The 22,638-nt window shown below is 32.8% G+C and overlaps 1 protein-coding gene across 8 annotated transcripts in view; it reads left to right on the top strand.

The window, feature by feature from the left end:
- Positions 1-22,638, top strand: part of LOC105197099 (WD repeat-containing protein 81) — a 374,845-nt gene that overhangs the window by 118,305 nt on the left and 233,902 nt on the right. For all 8 annotated transcript variants that reach the window (XM_039450912.1, XM_039450914.1, XM_039450915.1 and 5 more), the window contains 2 exons: positions 12,881-13,065; positions 13,154-13,749. In XM_039450912.1, coding sequence (XP_039306846.1) covers positions 12,881-13,065; positions 13,154-13,749 — 781 coding nt within the window. The remainder of the gene's footprint in view (positions 1-12,880; positions 13,066-13,153; positions 13,750-22,638) is intronic.

Consider the following 22,638-nt stretch of genomic DNA (forward strand, 5'->3'; position numbering starts at 1 on the left):
TACTTAATCCTACACTTAATCGATATCATCATTTACTCTACTTCTTTAAACAAATGCATTACAAATGCCTGACCGATGCAACGCAGATTAAATATGCGTACCAACATTTTGTCTTTTCCTTTTAGACATTTCTATTTAGCCGCCATTTTAATCAGGACTGACATCCAGTCTGATATAACAAATTGGAAGTACATTGGCATTACCTAAAATTACTGTGTTGTAACATTTTTGCAAATAGCCTCGAAAGTCAACGCATTTTGCAAATACATCCGATACAGCAATCAAAAGAGCCCATTCGAAATTGGTTACAACTGTGCGAGGGACATTTCTAGCAACAATATTGCGCAAAAAAAAATATTTAAAGCTCTGTGATCGGCTAAAACCATCTGAAACATCGGAACACTTCCATCTTTACTAACCAAAACGCATTGGTATAAAAATACTGGCGCATCTTGTGGCGATTCGCATTTGATTATACCACCTGTAGCATCAATAGTTAGAAATGCTTCTGGATCATTTTTACACTGCGCGACGTATAAAAATTGTTGTTCAGGAGTCTAGTACATACAATAAAATGGCAATAAACTAATATTAATAATTGATCCTGCGTATTTGCCGTATTTTGCAAGATTTAATAAATTTAATGTTGGATTGCTAAATATTAAACCGTGCTGACTTAACAATCTTTGCTCTTTAGCTTTACGCAATACTGCACAAGAAGAAAGTATCGGAGGACTTTTGTCTTCGAATTCTTTTATATGTTTGCCTTTTTCTCGGCGATAAACTATAGCCTTTTTGCGTTGTTTAATCATTACGTCTGTTGCTCTCACACGCCGATTTTCTTTGACTTGTCTTTTTTTCGTGTGTCTCGTGGAACTTATATTTTTTGCTACGCATTTAAATATAAGATCTGTATTTTCTCTTAGAACTTTGAGCAACTTGCAATCGATAATTGCTGCACATTCAACACAATTTCCTTGAAAGAATATATAATAGCGTGCTTTATTTCTAAGATGGACATTATGCTTTTTAAATTTAAAAGCGCAATTAAGTTTATGATGTTGCCACAATTTTTCTGCAATAACATTGGTCCAGCCAGGTTGCATAACCCAATAAACGTGCTTATTATATACCTTTTTTATGGGTTTTATTGTCTGCTATTTTTCTGCAGATACAACAATATTTACCTCTTTTTGTTGTAAAATTATAGAAGATGCAGAAGTATTTACAACACTACTTTTTGAATTGGTAGTACTGTTGAGATTTTTCTGATCATTAGGGACAATGCCAAAATGATTCAGTAATCGATTTTTATAACCATTGCGATTATGGCATAAAATTGTATATATACGTTTTGCAGTAATATTACAACCACGCTCACGCATCTTACATGAAATGGTGGTATAAATAGGAGCAGAAGGTGGACATTGTTTGCCATTACTGTCAAAAGTATAACATTCGTCTTCTAATAAAATTTCTAAAAGAATCGATTTGTCGTACATGATTCTTATCAGTAAAATCAAAATTACGTTAATATAGAAAAAATAACCCTGGAATATAATGCAGTGAAATTGCTGTATTAAATCGTGCGTGAAAGAATAGGGTCTGGGACTTTATCACGTTGAGTGTGGCGGTTCGAGAAACGCTCTATAATATTTCAATCGAATGCTAACTGGACCAGCGTGTAGCGTTGAGTTGTTATTCTGCTGCAAATCAAAAGAAGATCTACTACGATTCTTCAAATTCATGCAACGGCAGAGCAGAGTCAGCGGAGTAGCCAAAGGTCGCCTGTGATCACCTCCCACTACAGAATTATATCCACACACACACACACACACACACACACACACACCGCACGCACGCACGCACGCACGCACGCACGCACGCATGCATGGACGCGCGTGCACACACACACACACGCAGAGAGAGAGAGAGAGAGTTTGGAGTCATTAAATACTCCAAAAGCGACGAATGTCAAGAACTCGTCCAGAACTTTCAACAAAATGGTACTTTACTCTTGCAGTGAGGTGCCACATCGCAGTTTAAAAATTACTAAAAAAATGGTTAGAGACGAGAATTCTTGACGAAACTTATAGAAAGCTCTAGAACTATTGGTGACCTATCGAAAAATACTAAGAACTCTTCCAGAACTCTCAACAAGATGGTACTTTACTCTTGCAGGATGCCAGCTTACGGTTTAAAAATTAATAAAAAAGTGGTTAGAGGCGAGGACTCTTGACGAAACTATAGAAAGCTCTAGAACTATTGGTGAATTATCGAAAAATACCAAGAACTCGTCTAGAACTCTCAACAAGGTGATACTTTACTCTTGCACTGCGGTGCCAACTCGCGGTTTAAAAATTACTAAAAAAATGATTAGAGACGAGAATTTTTGACGAAATCTATAGAAATCTTTAGAACTATTGCGGAACTTTAGAAAAATGCCAAGAACTTGTCCAGAACTCTCAACAAGATGGTACTTCACTCTTGTAGTGCGGTGCCAGCGCGCGGGTTTAAAAATTGTTTAAATATATATATCTATCTATATATATATATATATATATATATATATACACATATAGGCCGAAACTGTTAATATAATCTATTGAGAACTTTAGAATTCTTTGAGAACTATAGAATTCCATAGTCAAAAACAATTTGTTTGAAATACTTCCGCATATTTACTATTTTTAAATAATTTAATTTGACTGTTGGCACCCCAACCTTTTGTAGAATGCGGTGCTGATAGTTTTGATCGATTTCTTGGCAGTTTTTGGTAGTTTCTACAAACTTTATTTGGAAAAGAGTTCTATTGGTTATTTATTTCTAAACAATTTTTAAACTTAAACGTTGGCATCTCATCACAAGGGTAAAGTACCATTTTATTGCGAGTTCTGAACGGTTACTTAGTATTTTCTGATAGTTCTGCGATAGTTCCAAACTTTCTATAGGTTTTGTCAAGAGTTCCGGTGTTTACATATTTTTAAACGATTTTTAAATTTAAGCGTTGGCAGCCTACATAAGAGTAAAGTACCATCTTGAAGCAAGTTTCGGACAACTTTTTAGTCTTTTTCGATGATTCTGCAATAGTTCTTAAGCTTTCTATATTTCCAAACGCCAAAAACCTATAGAAAGTTTTAGAACTATCGCAGAACTATTGAAAAATGTCAAAAAACCGTTCAGAACTCACAATAAAATGGTGCTTTACTCTTGTAACGAGATGCCAATGTTTGGGTTTAAAAATTGTTTAGAAATAAATAACCGATAGAACTCTTTTTGAAATTGTCAGAAGTATGCGGGAACTACCAAGAACTGCAGAGAAATCAATCGAAACTGTCAGCACCGCATTCTACGAAGGATGGGATGTCAACAGTCAAATTAAAAAATTGTTAAAAAATAGTAAATATGCAGAACTATTTTTAAAATTGATCAAGAACTCTTTGAAAACCATAAGATTTTGTGATTTAATTTATTTTTTTATAACTTAGGGTGCTACGAGAAATTGGCAATCCATATTTTTAAAATTAAATTTTTTTGTTCAAATCGACAGAACTATTATTTTAATGTATTAGGAACTATAGAACTATTGTGGGTGCAAATGAAACGTATTAAAATGCTTATTTTTTTTTAATGGAGTGTCAACCTTACACCGGCCATAAAACGGGTATTGTGAAGAAATGTCATTTTACTGTTCAGTTTTGAAAATAGAGCCGTGAAGAAAAATGTAGTTTTCGATTTTATTTGACATATGGGGGCGACTGAAGACACTAGTCAATGAACATGGTCTGGTTAATGAGCATTGAGCTGCGGTTAGTCTACGTCTGTTTGCATTTATTTTGTTTCCGCGTGTGAATAGTCCGCGACCTATAGACAGGCGAAACTAAAAATTTCTCTCGTTGGCAAGAGTGGCGGTATCGCTATCGAGCATGCAATGAGACTTAACTTTTGGATTATATTATTGCACTTTCTTAATAGCTTATTTTAATCCTTATACACCTAAGTGGGTCTGGGAGACCTTTTCGAAAAAACTTTACTTTCGTTCCATTTTATTTTAGTTAAGCAATGAAGTTGGTCAATTGTAGCAGTCGATAGAGACTTCACATTTTTTTTCTTTTTAGCTCGAATCTTTTTTCTCATTTTGTCTTTACAGAGTAAGCGATCGAAAATCTAGAGGAATTTTTAATATCTGTTTAAGGGTCAAAGAGTTTGTTAATTTATTTTTATTTTTTTACATTACTTTGCTTCCAATACCAGTGCAAATTGAACAATTTTCTTTTTTTTTTATTTTTTTTTTGTGCAATAAGAAATACTATGTTTATTTATTGTTGTATTATATAAAACTTAAAGTTGTATTATATAAAACCTAGACTAAAGATATAAAGATTAAAAATTAATAGTAAAACTTAATAACAAAATTAGTTTTTATTATTTTTCTTACCTATGAACAAAAAGTAATCCGATTTGCCTCAGTCTACACTGTACCGAAATATTGCTACTGTCTTTTACATAGAAAGCTATTTTGCACTTTGATTGTTCAAGAAAGGATAACAGTAACCCATATGATGATCATATCACCGTGAATGTGTTAATATATTGTATTATTAAAATTTATTATTACTTTATGTATTTTTATTTTGGTGCATAAATTTTGGGGTTATCTTGTAAATATTACTTCGTGATTATTCCATTAAAAATATTAGTTAGATATATATAAGAAAAATTTTTACCAGAAATATATGAAGTCTAGTATATTCTAAGATTTTCTCATTTTATAATTTCTAAAAAAAACTTGATTTGAAAAATTTAGTATTCTTTCATAAATCTAAAATATGAAAAATTTTTCAAAGTATTATGTGACATATTAAGGGAATCCGGAGCATAACAGGCATAGTTATTTTAAACTAGTTTTAAACATATTAAAAGTAAATAAATCAATTTGATGTTATACTAAAATATTCTTTGGAATGTTGATTATAAGAAAAAACGAGTTTTATTACAAAAAATAGATTCAAAGAACAGAATTATAGTTTTATTTTTATTTTATTGAAAACGTGCACTAACCTCATTATGCCTTATTATGCGGAGTATAACGGAGTATCTCATAAAACTTGCCTATTTTTCAAAAATAGATTTAAAATAGGTTTAAAATTTTTTAAAAATTTTATTGAATGATTATTTATCTTATTTCTGTCTCTCGTTTTTTTGTATGTATTAGGTGCGCAACTAAGTTCTCGCTGTTTGTCAATAGATAGCTCCAGCAGTAAGTGCTGGTCGATTTAAACATATCCAAAACGTCATGAACCAAGTTTAGACATATGGTAAACAAACCGCGTTGACACGTTAGTGATTTTATTTTGACGTCATATACTTTTGATTGTGTGAAAATGTCTGATTTTGTGCCAAATAATTGTCATTTGCGGGAAGTGTTGATTTTCTTATTTCATTCGAAGAAAACGGCGGCTGAAGCGCATCGAGAGCTCCAAAAAGTTTACGGAGATGCTGCTCTAAGTGAAACAACGTGCCGTGATTGATTTTGTCGCTTCAAAGACGGTGATTTTGATGTTGACGACCGTCCGCGTAAAGGAAGGCCAAAAACATTCAAAGACGTTAAATTAGAGGCATTGCTCGATGAGGATCTGTACCAAACGCAAGAACAGCTTGCTTCAGCATTAAGAGTTACCCGCCAAGCCATTTCCAAGCGATTGCATGAGTTGGGAATGATTCAAAAGCAAGGAACTTGGGTTCCTTATGATTTGAAGCCAAGGGACGTTGAACGTCGTTTATTTACCTGTGAACAACTGCTCCAACGGCAAAAAAGGAAGGGTTTTCTTTATCGCATTGTGACGGGTGATGAAAAATGAAATCACTACAGCAACTCAATGAAAATAAAATCATTGGAACTGCCCGGTTATGCTTCTACGTCGTTGGCTTGGCCGAATATCCGCTGCGAAAATTATGCTGTGTATTTGGTGGGACCAGGTCGGTATTATTTATAATGAGCTGTTGAAACCAAACGAAATCGTCACTGGGGGACGGTATCGACTTCAATTGATGCGACTGAGCCAAGCACTGCGCGAAAAACGGCCACAATACGAGCAGTGGCACGACAAAGTGACTCTACTGCATGACAACGCTTGGCCTCATGTTGCCAAACCCGTTAAAACCTACGTGGAAACGCTCAAATGGGAAGTCCTATTCCACCCGCCATATTTTCCATATATTGCGCCGTTCGATTATTACTTGTTCCGTTCGATGGCACATGGTCTGGCTAATCAGCAGTTCCGCTCATATGAAGACATCAAAAAATGGCTTGATTCGTGGATAGTCTCAAAAGACGAACACTTTTATTGTAACGGTATTCGAGCTCTGCCAAAAAGGTGGGCTAAAGTTATAGCTAGCGATGGGCAATACTTTGAATAATTCATTTGTAACCACTTTTTTACAATAAAGTTGCATTTTCATTAAAAAAACAACGAGAACTTAGTTGCGCACCTAATACGTACTTTCGGATTATCTACAAAAATAATACTATTACATTACATACCATATTACCAATTAACACTGCAGAAATTACTTTACATATCACTTCAATATTATTTTTAACATTATATGTTCGGTTAATATAGAAAAATACTATTCTTTACTATACAATATTTGATTGAAACTAGAGCTTCATTGTCTTCTGTTATGGCGGCATTATTTTGCCCTGTGTTCCAGTGTCCCATTATGCCTCAAAATGTCTAAGAAGGGTGTTAAAAAAGTGTCAGTTTTGACCCTTAAAGTATTTCTAAATAGACCTTGAAAAATCATTGAATGCTCAAATAACAAGAAAAAATGTTCTTTGTCATTTGACCGAGAAGTAGTGGGAACATTGCAAGAATAGCTTAAATATATCTAGATAACCAAGCTAGATTCAGCACATCGGGCAAATTAATGCATTGCATGTATTGTTGTGAATTTGCAGGCGATTTGCTGGCTACAGAATTTCACGTAAAACTGAGTCAGTAACAGGAGAACAAAAACACAACATCAGTTAATGAAATGTTAAGAGCAAACGTTTATTAATAATAACATATCATGTTGACAACAAACTGTTGACTCGTCATGAGCTTGCATTCATATATGTCATAATGACAGCAATATGTCAGCAAAATAATGGCACGTATGATATCAAAAGTTTAATACAAGAAATAAAATGTTTGATAATATTGTTAAAGATTCTAAATTGCAGCTTATTATCGACAATTTGGTGACATGACATTATTTGGTCCCGCCGTGTGTAAAACCCCACGCGAACAAATGAGTGCTGGCGCTACCGCTAGGCGGCCACGCCGCGGGGGATTTCTCGTGAGTCAAGTGCGGCCACAGGCGTTATATCTAGGCACCACCGCGGCCGACTTCCCAATTCATACCAAAGTTCATACTTCAATGAGTCTTTAGGAGCTACATGTTGTAACATTGAGATGAATACTCGCTCTCATTCTTTTAAAACATGATGAGTGTATGGAACGCTGTTCCACATAAAATTTTATATTTTTGGTGCAAAAATCCCGATCAATTTGGATTATTTTTTTTTTTTTAATCAGTTTTAATCGCACATTTTCGGCAGGGAAGCATCTTGAGACTATATTAATATTCTGGTGAAAGAATTTTGCAAATATTGCAGCAGATATATACAAATTTTTTGCAAGAATTTGACTGCAGAATCTTTCAGAAGAATTAAGTGTAAAAATATAATGAGGAAACAGAGAATAACGTCCTGTCGGCAGAATCTTTCAAGAATCTGCTGCAAGATAAACTACCAGGATATTAATCAAATTGCCGACAACAAAGTTTTACGTGCAGATATCATGTATAATGATGACTTACTGACATTTTGATATCAAACACATCAGTTGAATGTAGTGCATATATTATAACAATTTGCTGGCAATTTGCTGAATTTAAATGAAGACTTTAATGACGTCAGAACAATAGACAGTTTGTGGAAACACCTTGGTTCTAGTTTGATGAAATTGAATGCGGAATAAGTGACAGCAAAATGTCATCTGATTACGGTCATTTGGCTATCCGGGTAGTAAAAAAATGACATTAACCATATGTACAGTTCATAATTGAAAGACTATGATTTTAGCTAAAATTGTGAGTATATACTGCATATAAAAATCCTGGACTATTTTAGTACTATTTAAAATGCCCCAGGTGGAGATATAATCCCCCTAACATCCCTTGGTAGAGATCGGGATCCTACAGTTTATTACTTCTGACATTTTGTGATTTTAAATCCTCTCTGCCATGTGTGCGTGTGTATGTGCAAATATATAATATAAAAATAAGCGAATTCACATCTTGTTAGCACTTTCAGAATCTGATAATAATGGCTGTGACAGAGTGTTACATTGCTCGACACCATAAAAAGCTGAGTACGAGTATGTGAAACACGTCAGTGTTATCAACTTTCTAAAATATTTTATGTTTAAGATGCATTAATTATGTTCACTGATAATGTGAACTTAATTTGAGTTGTATGAATAAGAAAGATTATTGTTTAGTCATTAATAATTAAAAATTAAGTTGTAGAGTTCTAATTGTGTTCCAACAAGAACCTTACACAGCGGAACACCGTGTAACATCAGTGTGTGGTAGTTGGAAAACAGCCAATTCTTTATTAAAGTAATCATTTTAATCATTTTGTGTATTTACTCGTTGATAAAACGAAACATAGAAGTGATTTATTATTGGACATTCTTGTGGCTGCAAGGTGGATCAGGTGTTATTGAATGTTGTTCTCAACACTTGTATGGCTTTTTTGTAAAACTCGATTTTAAAAGAACATTTTAATGCATGCTTAATTCCTTGATGATTACTTTAATAAGGAAACTTCAGATTCTGAAAGTGCAATTGAGGTGTAAATTTGTTTATTTTTATATTATACGTTTGCACACATGCATACACACAGCAGAGAGAGAGTTTGAAGTCACAAAATACCACAAAAGTGACAAACTATAAGTTTCCGATCTTTGCCAAGAAATATTAGGCGGACTATACCTCCACCTAGTGCATCCTAAATAGTACTCAAGTAGTTTGCGATTTTTACATGCAGTATATATTCACAATTTTAGCTAAAATCATAGTCTTCTAATTATTAGCCGTGCATGTGGTTAATGACATTTTTTTACTCTATTTAAGCTATTCTTGCAATGTTCCCACCATTTCTCGGACAAATGACTGTTTTTTCTTGTTATTTGAGAATCCAAACAATGATTACTATAGGTCTATTTAGAAGTGCTTTGGGGGCCAAAATTCATACTTTTTTAACACCTTTACTTTTACAATATTATACATTACAAGTACTAAATATATTTTTCTAAATATTTTATTAAATTGACAAGAAAATGTCATTTAGTAACATAAATGTCCTTACGGTAATTTTGAATGCTTGAATTAATTCTCGTTGTTGATTAATAGAAGTCAGTAATTGTGCTATTTTAATATGGCCGAAAGTAACTGTTGATGTACAATATAAAAAAATACTATAAATAGGCTTTAATAATCAGTTTATGACGTTTGATCAGAGTGTAAAGAACGTAATTTTTTATCGTAATGAGGATGTCGAGTTTTGTACCTAAGAGAGAGTATTTGCAGGATGTACTTTTCTGCCTTCATCTCAAGAAATTTGCTGTCGAAAGTCATCGCTTACTAGTTGAGTCTTATGAGGAGCATGCTCCATCTGAAACAACTTACAAAAATTGGTTTTGATTAAAAGACAATGATTTTGATGTGAATGACAAAGAGCGTCCTGGTGAACTGAAAATATTTAAAGGTGAACAATTGAAAGCATTACTTCAAGAAAATTCATGTCAGTTCAAAGAATTGCCAAAACACTAAAATATTGATGAGTCAACTATTAACAAACGTTTAAAAGCAATGGGAATGATCAAGAAGCTAGGAAACTGAATCCCACCTGAATTGAGAGAAAGAGACATTGTAAAATGTTTAACCATTTATGAATTGCTGCTTTAATTAATCATTAATCACATAAGTGAGAGATTCCATATGAAATTTCGAACGTTTGTTGTATGAAGACAAAATGAAATAGGAGGTTCGGACTAGGTCGTAAAAAAAATTTAAAATCTTTTTCCATTGATCAACTTTTTTGGTCAACTGGAATTCGAACGGCACGGCAATAAAGTTTCATTAGCATCTGTGGGATTGCTATTGTGTGTGAGTGAAACTTTTTTGTGAATAATCTTATGTAAAAAAAACTCGTTCTCGCGGGGGCCCGTTCGCGTATGTTATTCTGTCTATAGTTGAAATACTATATTACCGTGGAAAAGCGGACTTCTGCGCAGCATTCGAAATATATTATGAAACACATCAGTTTTCAATTTTTGACATCTTGAGTTAAGGCCACTTTGTGGGTTTTTTTGACATATTTGCAAGAATTTGTTTTCAATAGTAAAATGTATTAAATTTAATTAGACTTTTTATACATTATAAGTCACACATTGTAGTTTATAAAAAAAATTTTTTTACGCATGCGCGGCGTCAAAATGGTGGCTGCAGTGGACGTTGGAAGAAAAGTTCGGGACACGATATCTCGAGTTAAAATTGTCTGAAACAAAAAAACCCAAAAGATTCTTAAAATATATGTTAGTGGCTATAGCCGGTATATACTAGAATTAATGTTTTGGGCATAAAAAAAATGGCAGACTTTAAAATTTTTTTACTCCTTTTTTACCCCTAAAATCGTCTAAAAGAAGAGTTAAAAGTAAACGAAAAATTATGATTCTAGTACGGGCTAAAACTACACATATTCTGAACAATCCCTGAAAATTTCAGCCCGATCGGTTAAATAGTTCTCCCAAAATCGTGCCCCGAAGGTCGAAAAACGTGGTTTCGAGAAAAACGCGTTTAAAGTTTTGTGTTGACAATTGTTATAATTATAAAAAAAAGTTTCTTACGCTTAATCGGCGATGCCTGCTCCATACATGATGCCTTCCTGCTCGTAATAGTCATTTTTGGCAGATTGCATGTCTCTGAGGGCAGTTCTTCGCTCTTTCGATGCATTGAGGCTTTGACGGTTCGCGGCTTGGATGCGATTGCGGTCACGTAGTTGTGCGATTTCAAGTGCATTTCTTCCGATGGTAACTCCCATAGATTTACAACTATTTGTACACTAATTCTACATACTTAAGGTACCCAAAAATGATGTTTTTGAAAAATCGAAAATTTCAAAAAAATAGACGCACAAAGTGGCCTTAAAAATACCTTATATTCACCTTGTTACGTAAGTATATTTTTTAATAGAAATGGCAATAACATAATTTTTTTTTTAAGTATGACTCTTTAGCTTTAAAACGCCGTATTGTAAAGTCTTTAAAAGTTTATTGTTGCAAAGATATGATTTTTTGTTTAAAGTGTATTTGTAGACACCCAAAAATATCTTATATTCTTCTTGTTATATAATTATACTTTTTAAAAGGAATAACAATACCATAAATTTTTGAAAGTATAACTTTTTAGCCTTAAAACGCCATATTTTAAAGTCTTCAAAAGTTTTTTGTTGCAGAGATATGATTTTTTAAAGGAAAAGTGAATTTTTGAACAATTTCTTATTTTTACTTAATGTTTTTTGTTTATAATTTTACAATAAATCATTTTTTGGTAATGCCGATTGTGCAGTCACATTTCTGAGATTCTAAATTTTTATTTAAAAAAAATTGTAGAAAAATATTGTAATCAAAGTTATAGTTTTTCAAAGTTGAAAAAGTCTCCCTAACCCAAAAATATGTTTCTACATTTTACAGGATTGGTGTATTTAAGAGTTAAAATAAAATCGGAAGTTAATTTTTGCATCGAATTGTAACTGGTGATGAAAAATAGATTTGTTATGACAATTCTAAATACAAAAAATCATGAGTGCGTCCTGACGATACATCAACACCAAAACAGGATATTCATAGAAAGAAGGTCATGTTGTGTATTTGGTGGGATCAAATCGGTGTATTATGAGCTGCTACAACCGAGTCAAACCATCAATGTTGAACGCTACTGATAACAATTACAATTTGAATCAAACATTTAAAAAAAAACTCCCGCAATTCGCTAAAAGCAAGATAAAATTATTCTCCTCCATGACAATGCTAGACTGTGTTGCAAAACCAGTGAAAGAAATCTTGGAGACACTTGGATGGGATGTCTTACTCCACCCTCCCTTTTCAGACGTTGCTTTTTCAAATTATCATTTGTTTTGGTCGATGCAGCTTTTCTGAGCAACACTTGAGTTTTTTCGAAGATATCAAAAAATGGCTCGATGATTAGATCGCTTCGAAAGAATTAAATTTTTCTACCGCGGAATCTATTTGTTACCTAAAAAGTGAGAAAAAAATTGTGGCTTCCGAAGGACAATACTTTGAATAAAATATGTATTGTTCTTTTGAAATGTTGTAAATATGAGTTTTTGGAACAAAAATAACGAAAATTAATTCAAGCACCTAATAAAAATAGAATTTTATTATCGTTTATGCAAATGTATCTCAGAAAATACAACTTAGTTGCGGAGAGATAATGTATTTGCACAACAAATACATTAAATAATTTTTACCAACTTTAAGCTAAAAATAATATAAAAGTAGATAACAGCATATGGATAACAGCAGATATATCTGATAGTAGTTAATGCATAACATTTTATTATTTAGTATTACATTTCATTACATAGTAATACGACATGATAGTATTTTTGTAAAAAGTGGGACTATGCTCCATTATACAAAGTGGCTTTATTATGCTCCAGGTTCCCGTATATGAAAAATTTTTGCTATTTATGAACTTTTGCTATTTTAAACTTTTCTGATATACTTTTCTTATACAACAGATTGTCTGGTTCCGCCGCTGTAAAATCAAAAAACGTTTGTCTACAGTTAGTTGATAATCACACCGATTTAACTAATTCTGGTGTTGTGCAACTTTTCACACAACCACATCCACAAAAAATTATTCCATCTCCCTATTGGGGTAAAGTACCACCACGTCTTCGATCGAAATCAACTAATAAAAGCAGTAAGTCTGGATGGGAATTTCAAAAATTATTGAAAGACACTCTTGTAATTTTTCAAAATTGTTATATGATATAATTATTATATTACAGAAAATGATCAAGTCGCCAGTAAAATTAGTGACGACGAAAGCCACAGTTCTGGTATTGAAGAGGAAGAATTATCAATAACAGTAACAAACACATCAAGATCATCTCCTCTTGTATTGAGTCGATTGCTGAGTCGTTCCAAGGGTTCCTTGCTTTCGGATGATAATGTTAAATTGGACAAGTCGATTAATCAGCCTATTATCCTTCCGAAGGATTTTAATCCTATTACGGCACTTGTACAAGTAGAAACTACACATGCTTTTATGAACAAAATCAATCATCAGGTTTATAAATCTGCAACAAGAATGCATGATCCTTTCACTAATTATAAACAAATCGTGGCCAGTGGACGTATCAAGGAACAACAAATAATTGGTTGTCTGATAGTAGAAATCTTTCTAGCCGACAAGTTTCGTGCGACCTGGAACGTTGAAAAAGTATCATTCGCACAGAGATTTGTGACATGTCTGAATATCTTGAAGACATCAGCGGATAATTTACCGAAATGTATAAAAAACATCGTGTCTTTATTATTGCAAATTGATATTATGCCAAAAAGTTATAATATTGGCAATGAAGAAATGAATGACATTTTGACGGTAATTTTATAACTTCATATTATACAGAATGTCTTATAATCGAAGATTTTTCTATAAAAACTAAACGAGTTCAAAAAATTTAATTTTTAGGAAACGAAAAGTTTCCAATCTTTAAATTATTCATATATAAATATGATAATTTTTTACTAGATAAATAATAAGTGTAAGAACAAAGTTTTAGGTTTAGATTAATACACTAGGCAACAAAATTATTGCAACACTCATTTATACCAAAATTTTGCACAACTTCAAATTATCATAACTTTGTTAAAAATTGTATTGTACTTGAAAAATTTTTTTTTCATTTTAAAGCTTAAAGTTTTTACTTTAAGGTGCATTTGGTCTATTTTGCATTTTTGCTTTCCTCCTTCCACTGTTTCTTTAAAAGTAAAGACGTGTTTTATTTTCAAACATTTGTATAGTTTGACGCACTCCACGGGATAGGATAAATTTTTTTTGCAAATTTCACGATAGCTGTCGTAAAATTTGGAGTTTTCTCTGCAAATTAAAAAAAATCAAATTTTTATGATTTTTTTCAAGGAGTTAAGATGTATCAAAGTTATATATGCATTTTTGTCAGTTACTGCCAGCATCATTTGGATTTTGATTTATCTCATTGATAAGGCGATCTTCTCTAGCTAACGTTATACAAAATTTGAAGAAATTTGCCTGTTTCTTGATAACGAGCCCAAACTCGAAAGATAGAAGATCGGTGAGCATCTATTCTCCTTGCAACATAACTTTGATTCAATCCTTCTTCCAAAAGAGCCATGATTTGCGCACATTGAATTTCGTTTAAACGAAGCATTGTTACGATTTTATCGTTTGCTTTTTGAATGATACGGTAAAGAATAGGTATACGCTTATATAGAGTTTTGAGGTTTACAGTTTTTGCGATTTAGAGAAACGCTGTGAAATGTAATGATTTACATTGATTCCCATAAAAACTGTGATCCTCTGTCTCTCAAGTTTAGGTTCGTTATCAAGAAACAGGCGAATTTCGTTGAATTTCGTATAATGTCAGCTAGAAAAGATTGTTTCATTAATGAGACAAATAGAAATCCGGGTAATACTGACGCTAACTGACAAAAATGTATACATGACTTTGATACATCTTAACTCTTAGAAAAAAATTATACAAACTTGGTTTTTTTTAGTTTGCAAGGAAAACTTTTACGATGGCTGTCGTGACATTTGCGAAAAAAATTCATCCTACCCCGTGGAGTGCGTCAAACTATACAAATGTTTGGAAACAAAACACGTCTTTACTTTTAAAGAAACAGTGGAAGGAAGAAAGCAGAAATGCAAAATTAGACAAATGCACCTTAAAGTAGAGACTTTAAACTTTAAAATAAAAAAAATTCAAGTACAATAATTTTTAACAAAGTTATGATAATTTAAATTGTGCAAAATTTTGGTATGAATAAGTGTTGCAATAATTTTGTTGCCTAATGTATTTTGATGAACCATTTAAAATATTCATTATATTAATTTATATTAGGAAAGAAAAAAGAAAATTAAAAAAATCCTCTGGACTTATTTGATTGTTGCAAAAAGTTTATTTTTACCTATTTATTTCTATTTATATTTATTATACTTGTTAATAATATTAGTATTTCTTATTTTTGTTTGATTCTTACCGAAACAAAATTGTTCGCGATGTGACATTACTTATACAGAATGATTTGGCGTCATAATCTAGATTTAAAGTAAGATAGACACGTCTGGTTTTTGTAGGAAATCTTTCTATTATACAGAGTGGGGGAAAAGTACCGGAACAGTAAAATATTTTGAAAACTAAGCATTTTAGAAAAAAGTATTCCAGATAAAAGGGTTAAACGATCTATTTAATAATATTATCAGTTTGACCTTGGATGGCGTTGCCAAGGTCAGATCAAAATTACATTAATTTTTTTAATGGAACAACCTATTTTTGATTTCAGAATTTAACAGCTGATGTTAAGACCTTTCTAAAATTCTACAAGAAAGTTTATTTTTGTTGAGTATTTTCCGAATTGTGAGGATTGAAAGCTACTGTGTACTGTAACTTACAAGCGTCATAACTCGAAAAGTACTTAATGAAAAATAACTTTTGATTGAAATTTATAGGGTTACAATGGTATTACACAATCTACACATAACATCACAGACGCCCATTTTGTTATCCCTTGAGGGCGGGGAAAGGGGGAGGGCGAAAAAATTTTAAATGCAATGTTGGGTCGTGTGAAATTAATTTCACAATGTGGGGATATTGAAATAAATTTCAGCCGTATTCGTGATCCAAACTGTAAGCACGAATCTGAAAACAAAGAACTGAGAGCATGTGCGCTATCGATAAACCGCAGGGCTAAGATTTTGGGAATAATTCATGCTTTGATTTATCGGTTGTCCAATTAAGTGAGCATGGATCATTAGACAGTGGATGCCGCTCCTTGAATTACGCGAACCGCGACTACTCTCGACATAAATTGCAAGTACGAGACAGCTCTCGAAAAACCCTTTCAAACGATTCCTCATACGACCCCACATTTCATTTAAGATTTTTTTGTTCCCCCCCCCCCTTCGCTCGCACCACGGGGATGGCAAAATTGGTGTTATTGGTGTTATGTGTACATTGTATGATACCATTGTAACTCTATAAATTTCAATCAGAAGTTTTGTTTTATTAAATACTTTCTGAGTTATGACGCTTGAAAGTTACAGTACACTGTAGCTTTTAAGCCTCACAATTCGGAAAATACTCAACGAAAATAAACTTTCTTGTAAAGTTTTGGAAAGGTCTTGACAACAGCTATTAGATTCTGAAATCAAAAATAGGGTATTCCATTTAAAAAAGTTAATATGATTTTAATCTAACCTTGGCGACGCCATCTAAAGTCAAACTAATAATATTAATAAATAGATTTTTTGAAATCCTACAACTTTTATCTGAAACACTTTTTTCTAAAATGCTTAGTTTTGAGTTATTTTGCTGTTCCGGTACTTTTCCTCCATCCTGTATATAAAATTTAATTTTATAGACAAATAAAACTTACAGAAATAGATAAAAAAAGAGTTTTATACTGTGAAATAGGAATATATTTCAATTGAAATTTTTTTTTCTAAAATTTAAACTGTTGGCAATTGCAGGATTTGAAAATTTGTTAAAAACATAAATATGTTTAAAGCAAATTTAAAAAAAATTTTTTGCTTCAACATATTTGCTTCTTGTATACATATGCGTTGGAAAATGTTTAAACTTTCTTGTATTTGAAAATCAGTAGGCATTAATCAATTTCTTTGTTAGCTAAAATAACTAAAAATTTAAACATATGATCATGATTAATGTAGTTAAGTAATAAAATCATTATAATTATCAGACGAGTTTGTATAATTATTTAATTAAGCTGCTTAGTTAAATTAACAAAAAATTAATGACAACACATGCACACACACACGCACGCACATACACTCCCACACGCGCGCGCGCGCACACACACACACACACACACACACACACACACATTAGGGTCAGTCAAATGAAATCGAGACGGACTGTATAACGAGCATGGCCCAGACGTTGGCAACTCTTTTCTGTGTGTTTATGGACGTGACCATGATGTAAGAAGAAAGGTGAAACAAGTAACCAGATGCGCAGTAGACCATACTCTAGACCAATCAGAAGTGGGTCCAAATTTTGAGATTCAATATGGCTACGGTCTTGGGGCGTATTTATACTTGTATTTATACGTGAATCGGAGATAATCGGTGAATCAGAGAAATTCAAAGCTACTTAAAAAAAGAAGAAGGTGAAGGTAAAGTTGAGACTTTGTACATTAATGAAAATTGTGATAATTGTTATTTTAAATTTTTTAAACTTGGATTAGAAGAAATTTGGAAAGTTAGAGCTTATGTGTATGGCTAAAGAATGAGCTAAGAATGAGCTTATGTGTATGGCTAAATTGTTGTATTTCATGTTTATAACAACAGTGTTTATTGCAACAGTAATTTGTATTAAAGATAATAAATGTCAAGTATTTTTACATTTTTATATTTATTTTTTTTAATAACATCTACATTTTAAGTACGTGTGACTACATATGATTGTTTCGTATTCAAATTGCGCGGATATATTTGGACCCAAATTTCATTGGCTTACCACATCGAGCCACGCCTCTTACTGCGCATCGAGCCGCCGACGATGAGCTTTGTTTCACCTTGTTTCTTACATCATGGACGTGACCTCTATTGAGAATTAGAAGAAAACGGCGCGAATATTCACCGCTGTATTATTTGTTTGTTAGACGTGCTCGAAGTGAGATCGACGCGTTGTGTGTGCGTTTGACATTACTATGGAGAAAGAAGAACAGCGAGGTGTAGTGCGGTTTTCGATTGCGTCAGGTATGTCAGGAAGTACAATTTATGCCTAAATATCTGCTGTGTATGGCGAACACAGTATGTCACGTGTGCGTGTGTTTGCGTGGAATAAACGATTTGTTCAAATTACACAGCAAACATTTGGGCATGAATTGCACTTCCTGTCACTCTTTTCGCAGTCGAAAACCGCACTACATCTCGCTGTTCTTCTTTCCCGACCTCCATAGTGATGTCGGACGCACACATAACGTGTTGACCTAACTTTGAGCATGTCTAACAAATAAATGACATAACGATGACCATTCGCGTTGTTCTCCTTTAATTCCCAATAGATGTCACGTTCATAAACACATAGAAAGGGTTGCCAATGTCCGCGCCATGCTTATTATACAATCTGTCTCGTTTTCATTTAACTGACCCTAACATGTGTGCGTCTACGTGTGCGCGTATGTGTGTATATAAAGAGTTATGATTTATTTAATCAATTATTGCAATAAATAAATCAATCATCATTAATTAAAAAAATAACCGTAATTGTTATACTCATATTTAAAAATTATATTTATGCTTTGTACGAATTTTTATTATTATGAATTTAAAATATGTGTTTGTCATATCCAAAAGATATTTAAATGGTAATTGATAAATAAAGTAAAAAATAGTAATAAGTTTAATTAATGCTGTGATTAAAACTAATAGTTATCGATAAATGTTTTAATCAGCAATAGTTGATCATCTTCAATCAATTAATTAAATTAATCACAATTATATATAATTTATTTTAATAGATTTATTTTATTAATTAAACATTTAATTAATTTATGTCTATGATTTATTTCAAGACAAATACAAATTTTTATTACTTATTTTAATTGAAAATTTAATTTTTTGTAGCAATTAATAAATAATTATAAAAATTGATTTAATTTTTCCTAAGTATTAAAAATTATTTTAAAATATTTGCTATCAGTGTTAGTGCAAAAATTGCCAGCAAACAGACTTTATTTTATTTTGTTATTTCTCAAATACTAAAAAAAGACAAATAACGCTTTCCAGTATTGTGAGTATCGTATATTACGCAAAAGCGCAAAACTAATTATGTTTATTGTATTGAATATTATACGATGGGTTTTTAAAGATTTGTGTACAATCTATTCTATTCGTTTCATACATGTTTTATACGTAAAAAATGTAAGAAACCACTCGAAACGCTAAATTTTCCAATTCTAGACTCATTCTTCCTTAATGACCGTTATCCTATTCTAAGATAACTCGATCCAATTAACGAATAATATTTGAAGTTTCCAAGGTTTTTGCTAATCCATCAGTTAGCATTTCCGTCGTTAGACAGTATGAGAATTTTGTCTGATTTTGGTTGCAAAGTTCTTGGATAAAATGCTCCTTAGTGTCAATATGTTTCACTTGAGCACTGGCTTGCGTTCAAACTTGATAAATTTTAGACAATCCTGATTATCCTCATTAATGATCGTTGGCCCATCAATCAGTTGCTCCAAGTCTGTTGTAATCGTTGTAACTAAATAGTTTTTTGATATGCAGCAAGGGCATTATAACCTGCTTCTATTGATGACAAAGATATACATATCTATCTTTTGTTCATCCAGGCAATTGGTTCTCCTTTGTAGAAGAAAATATATCCAGTAGTGAAACGTTCATTATCTTAATCTCCTTCCGAATCTGAATCAAAGATTGTTCCTGTTAATTTCCATCCGTCTCCAGTTACAAAACATGGTTTTAGATTCTTTGTTCCCTTTAAATATAGAAGAATTTATTTTTCTGCTATCCAGTCTGCTTTAGAAGGCGAGCTAACTTTTCTTCTTAGTAACCCAACACTCATAGCTACGTTTGGTCGAGTATTGATAGCAACATAAAATAAAGCTCCCACCAAACTACGATACAATGTTACATCCTAAAATAACTCTCCGTTTGTGATGTAACCAGGATTCATTGGAATTTTTGAAGGATTGGCAACGTTCATCCCGAATCTGTCAACAATATTCTCAATATAATTAGATGTATAGTATGACCTTTTTCGAACCGAATTTTATGTTCTAGAAAATATTTTATAAGACCGAAACAAGTTACTTTAAAATGTTTCTTTAAATCTCTATAAATATCATCGATATCGGATTCTTTTGTATAGCCAATTTACATATCATCGACGTATACTAATAGAAAGATTATTTTTTGATTATACGTTACATATGGACAAGGATCCGAGTTGCATTGCTTGAACATGAGGTCTAAAAGAATAGTATGTAGTGTTTGGTTTTAACATCTGGTTGATTGTTTCAAACCATAGATGCTTCTCTTCATACATATTCCTCTTCTTACAAAAAAAATGGTTGTCGCATGTGCAGCTTCTTCTCAACTGTTCCATTAAGGTAAGCGGCCTTGACGTCCAGATGCTTGAGTATCATATTTTTTTGCTTGCCATAGCTAACAATGCTCATAAGGTCGTTTTTCTAGTAACCGAAGCAAATACTTTTCCATAATTGATCCCGTACGGTTGATTATAGCCCTGAGCCACAATCTAAGCCTTATATTTTACTATCTTGCCGCTCTCATTCTGTTTTAATTTGAAAACCTATTTCGATCCTATAGACTCCTTCTTAGCAGGTAGAGGAACAACATCTCACGTTTTATTTTCTTTGTGTGAAACAACTCGTTCTTCATAGCTGCACGTCATTCCGACACATTCATGGCCACCTCTGTAGTCAACTGACTCTTTCTCAGTGTGTTCCATTACATCAACCACGAAATTTGTGTAACATTTAGATAATATTTCTTTAGTTCGACGATTCCACCTATTTAATTCTGGTTGCAACATTTCTGGATTACCCACAGATAAAATATTGAAATCGCAGAAAATTATCTGAAAGTTATCTGATTCTGACTTGCATCTTGTAAAGGAGTTTCTTCTGAGTCTTTTTGTTTCGTCAGTTTTATCTCTAGTAGTTTTATTTTGTTTTTTGTTCAGACGAACTCTCTAATTTTGCTAACTATTCTGATCTATTTTCTAATTCGAGGAATCGAGCATCGCGACTTATAATTATTCTGTCATGTCGCGATCCAGAAAACGATATCCTTTATGCTCATTCTAATAATCAACAAATAGTAGCTTCCGCGCTTTTGTTTCTATTTTTAACTGCTTTATATTTGGAACATGTACGTACGCTTCATATCCAAACACATGCATCCCTTCAAAATACAATTTTATGTTTATTCATAATTCATATGGTGTGCGCTCCACAGGAAGATAATCTATTTGGAAGATACTCTACAACCTCGTCACAGTACTTAAGGAGAGCATCAATCAGCGTGCAATTTGCCATTTCTGTCAGACTCTTATTTTTTTATTCAGTTACGCTGTTTTGTTGAAGCGAATAAGAAGTTATAAACTGAGTCTTTATTTCTTCGGATTCGTAAAACTGTTGTAATTCCTTGCCGACATATTCTTTTCCATCATCCGATCGAACAGTGGCGACCTTTCGTCCAGACAGATTTTTCGTTCATTGAAGGCAATGCGTATTTTACTTGTTGTTTCCGATTTTGCTTTTAACAAATGAATTACGGTATAATGATTATAATCATCAATCATGAAATATTTATTACCTTCAGGCATTGTTCTTGATATAGGTTCACAGAGATTTGTATGAACTAATTCCAATGACTGTTTTATTTTTTTACCTGCCGTCTTTGAAAAAGGTTTATGGGCAAGTTTTCTTTTAATACAATATTTATAGACGTTACGTGCTCCACAATCCGTAACATTAAATTTATTTGCCAGATTCTTTGCCGTTATTGTCTTTACAGTCTCCGGATTTCGATATTCAAGCCTCCAATGCCAGGTATGTTGACATTTTTTATGATGTTGGCCTTTAATGTTTGGTTCGCTGTTTTCAGTCGATATAAATTTCCGACTTTTTTGTTTACAGCCATTACATTTCCAACACTTTTCAGAATTTTATAATTAACTTCGCTAAACTTCACATCGTATTCTTTATTTACAATCCGGCTCACAGAAGTCCTCCCTCAAATTCCAGGACGTAAAGTACACTTTTCAAAGTTATATTTACAGGTTTATCATCACCATTTATCCCGACGATCATTTCTCCGCCAAAACCCACAACTTTTGTTTTTCGTCCGCCACAGTTACGTCAGACCTTGTGCTTACAGTGAACACAGAGAAGAAACTTTTATTGTTTGTCATGTGACACATTGCGCCGCTGTCAATAATCCAAACATCATGTGTTCTCCCAGTTAAGAAACACAGCCTTATTTAAATCTTGAGCATGTTTTGCCCTTTTTTTTGTTTGATTGTTCTGTTTATTACTGGATTTTTCTTTTTTTATTCAATCCTTTAACGCATTAAGGGGTCAAGGAGACCCACAGTGCGTTTGAAGTTTTAAACTTCCTCCTATGATGTTTCGGAATGCTTGCTGTGTGAAAACGGAATAAGATAAGAAGTTTGGACCAGGGGATGAAACAAGATTGGAATCTCCTCTTTCAATT

This window comes from Solenopsis invicta, chromosome 6 (assembly GCF_016802725.1).
Source record: "Solenopsis invicta isolate M01_SB chromosome 6, UNIL_Sinv_3.0, whole genome shotgun sequence".
NCBI lineage: Eukaryota > Metazoa > Arthropoda > Insecta > Hymenoptera > Formicidae > Solenopsis > Solenopsis invicta.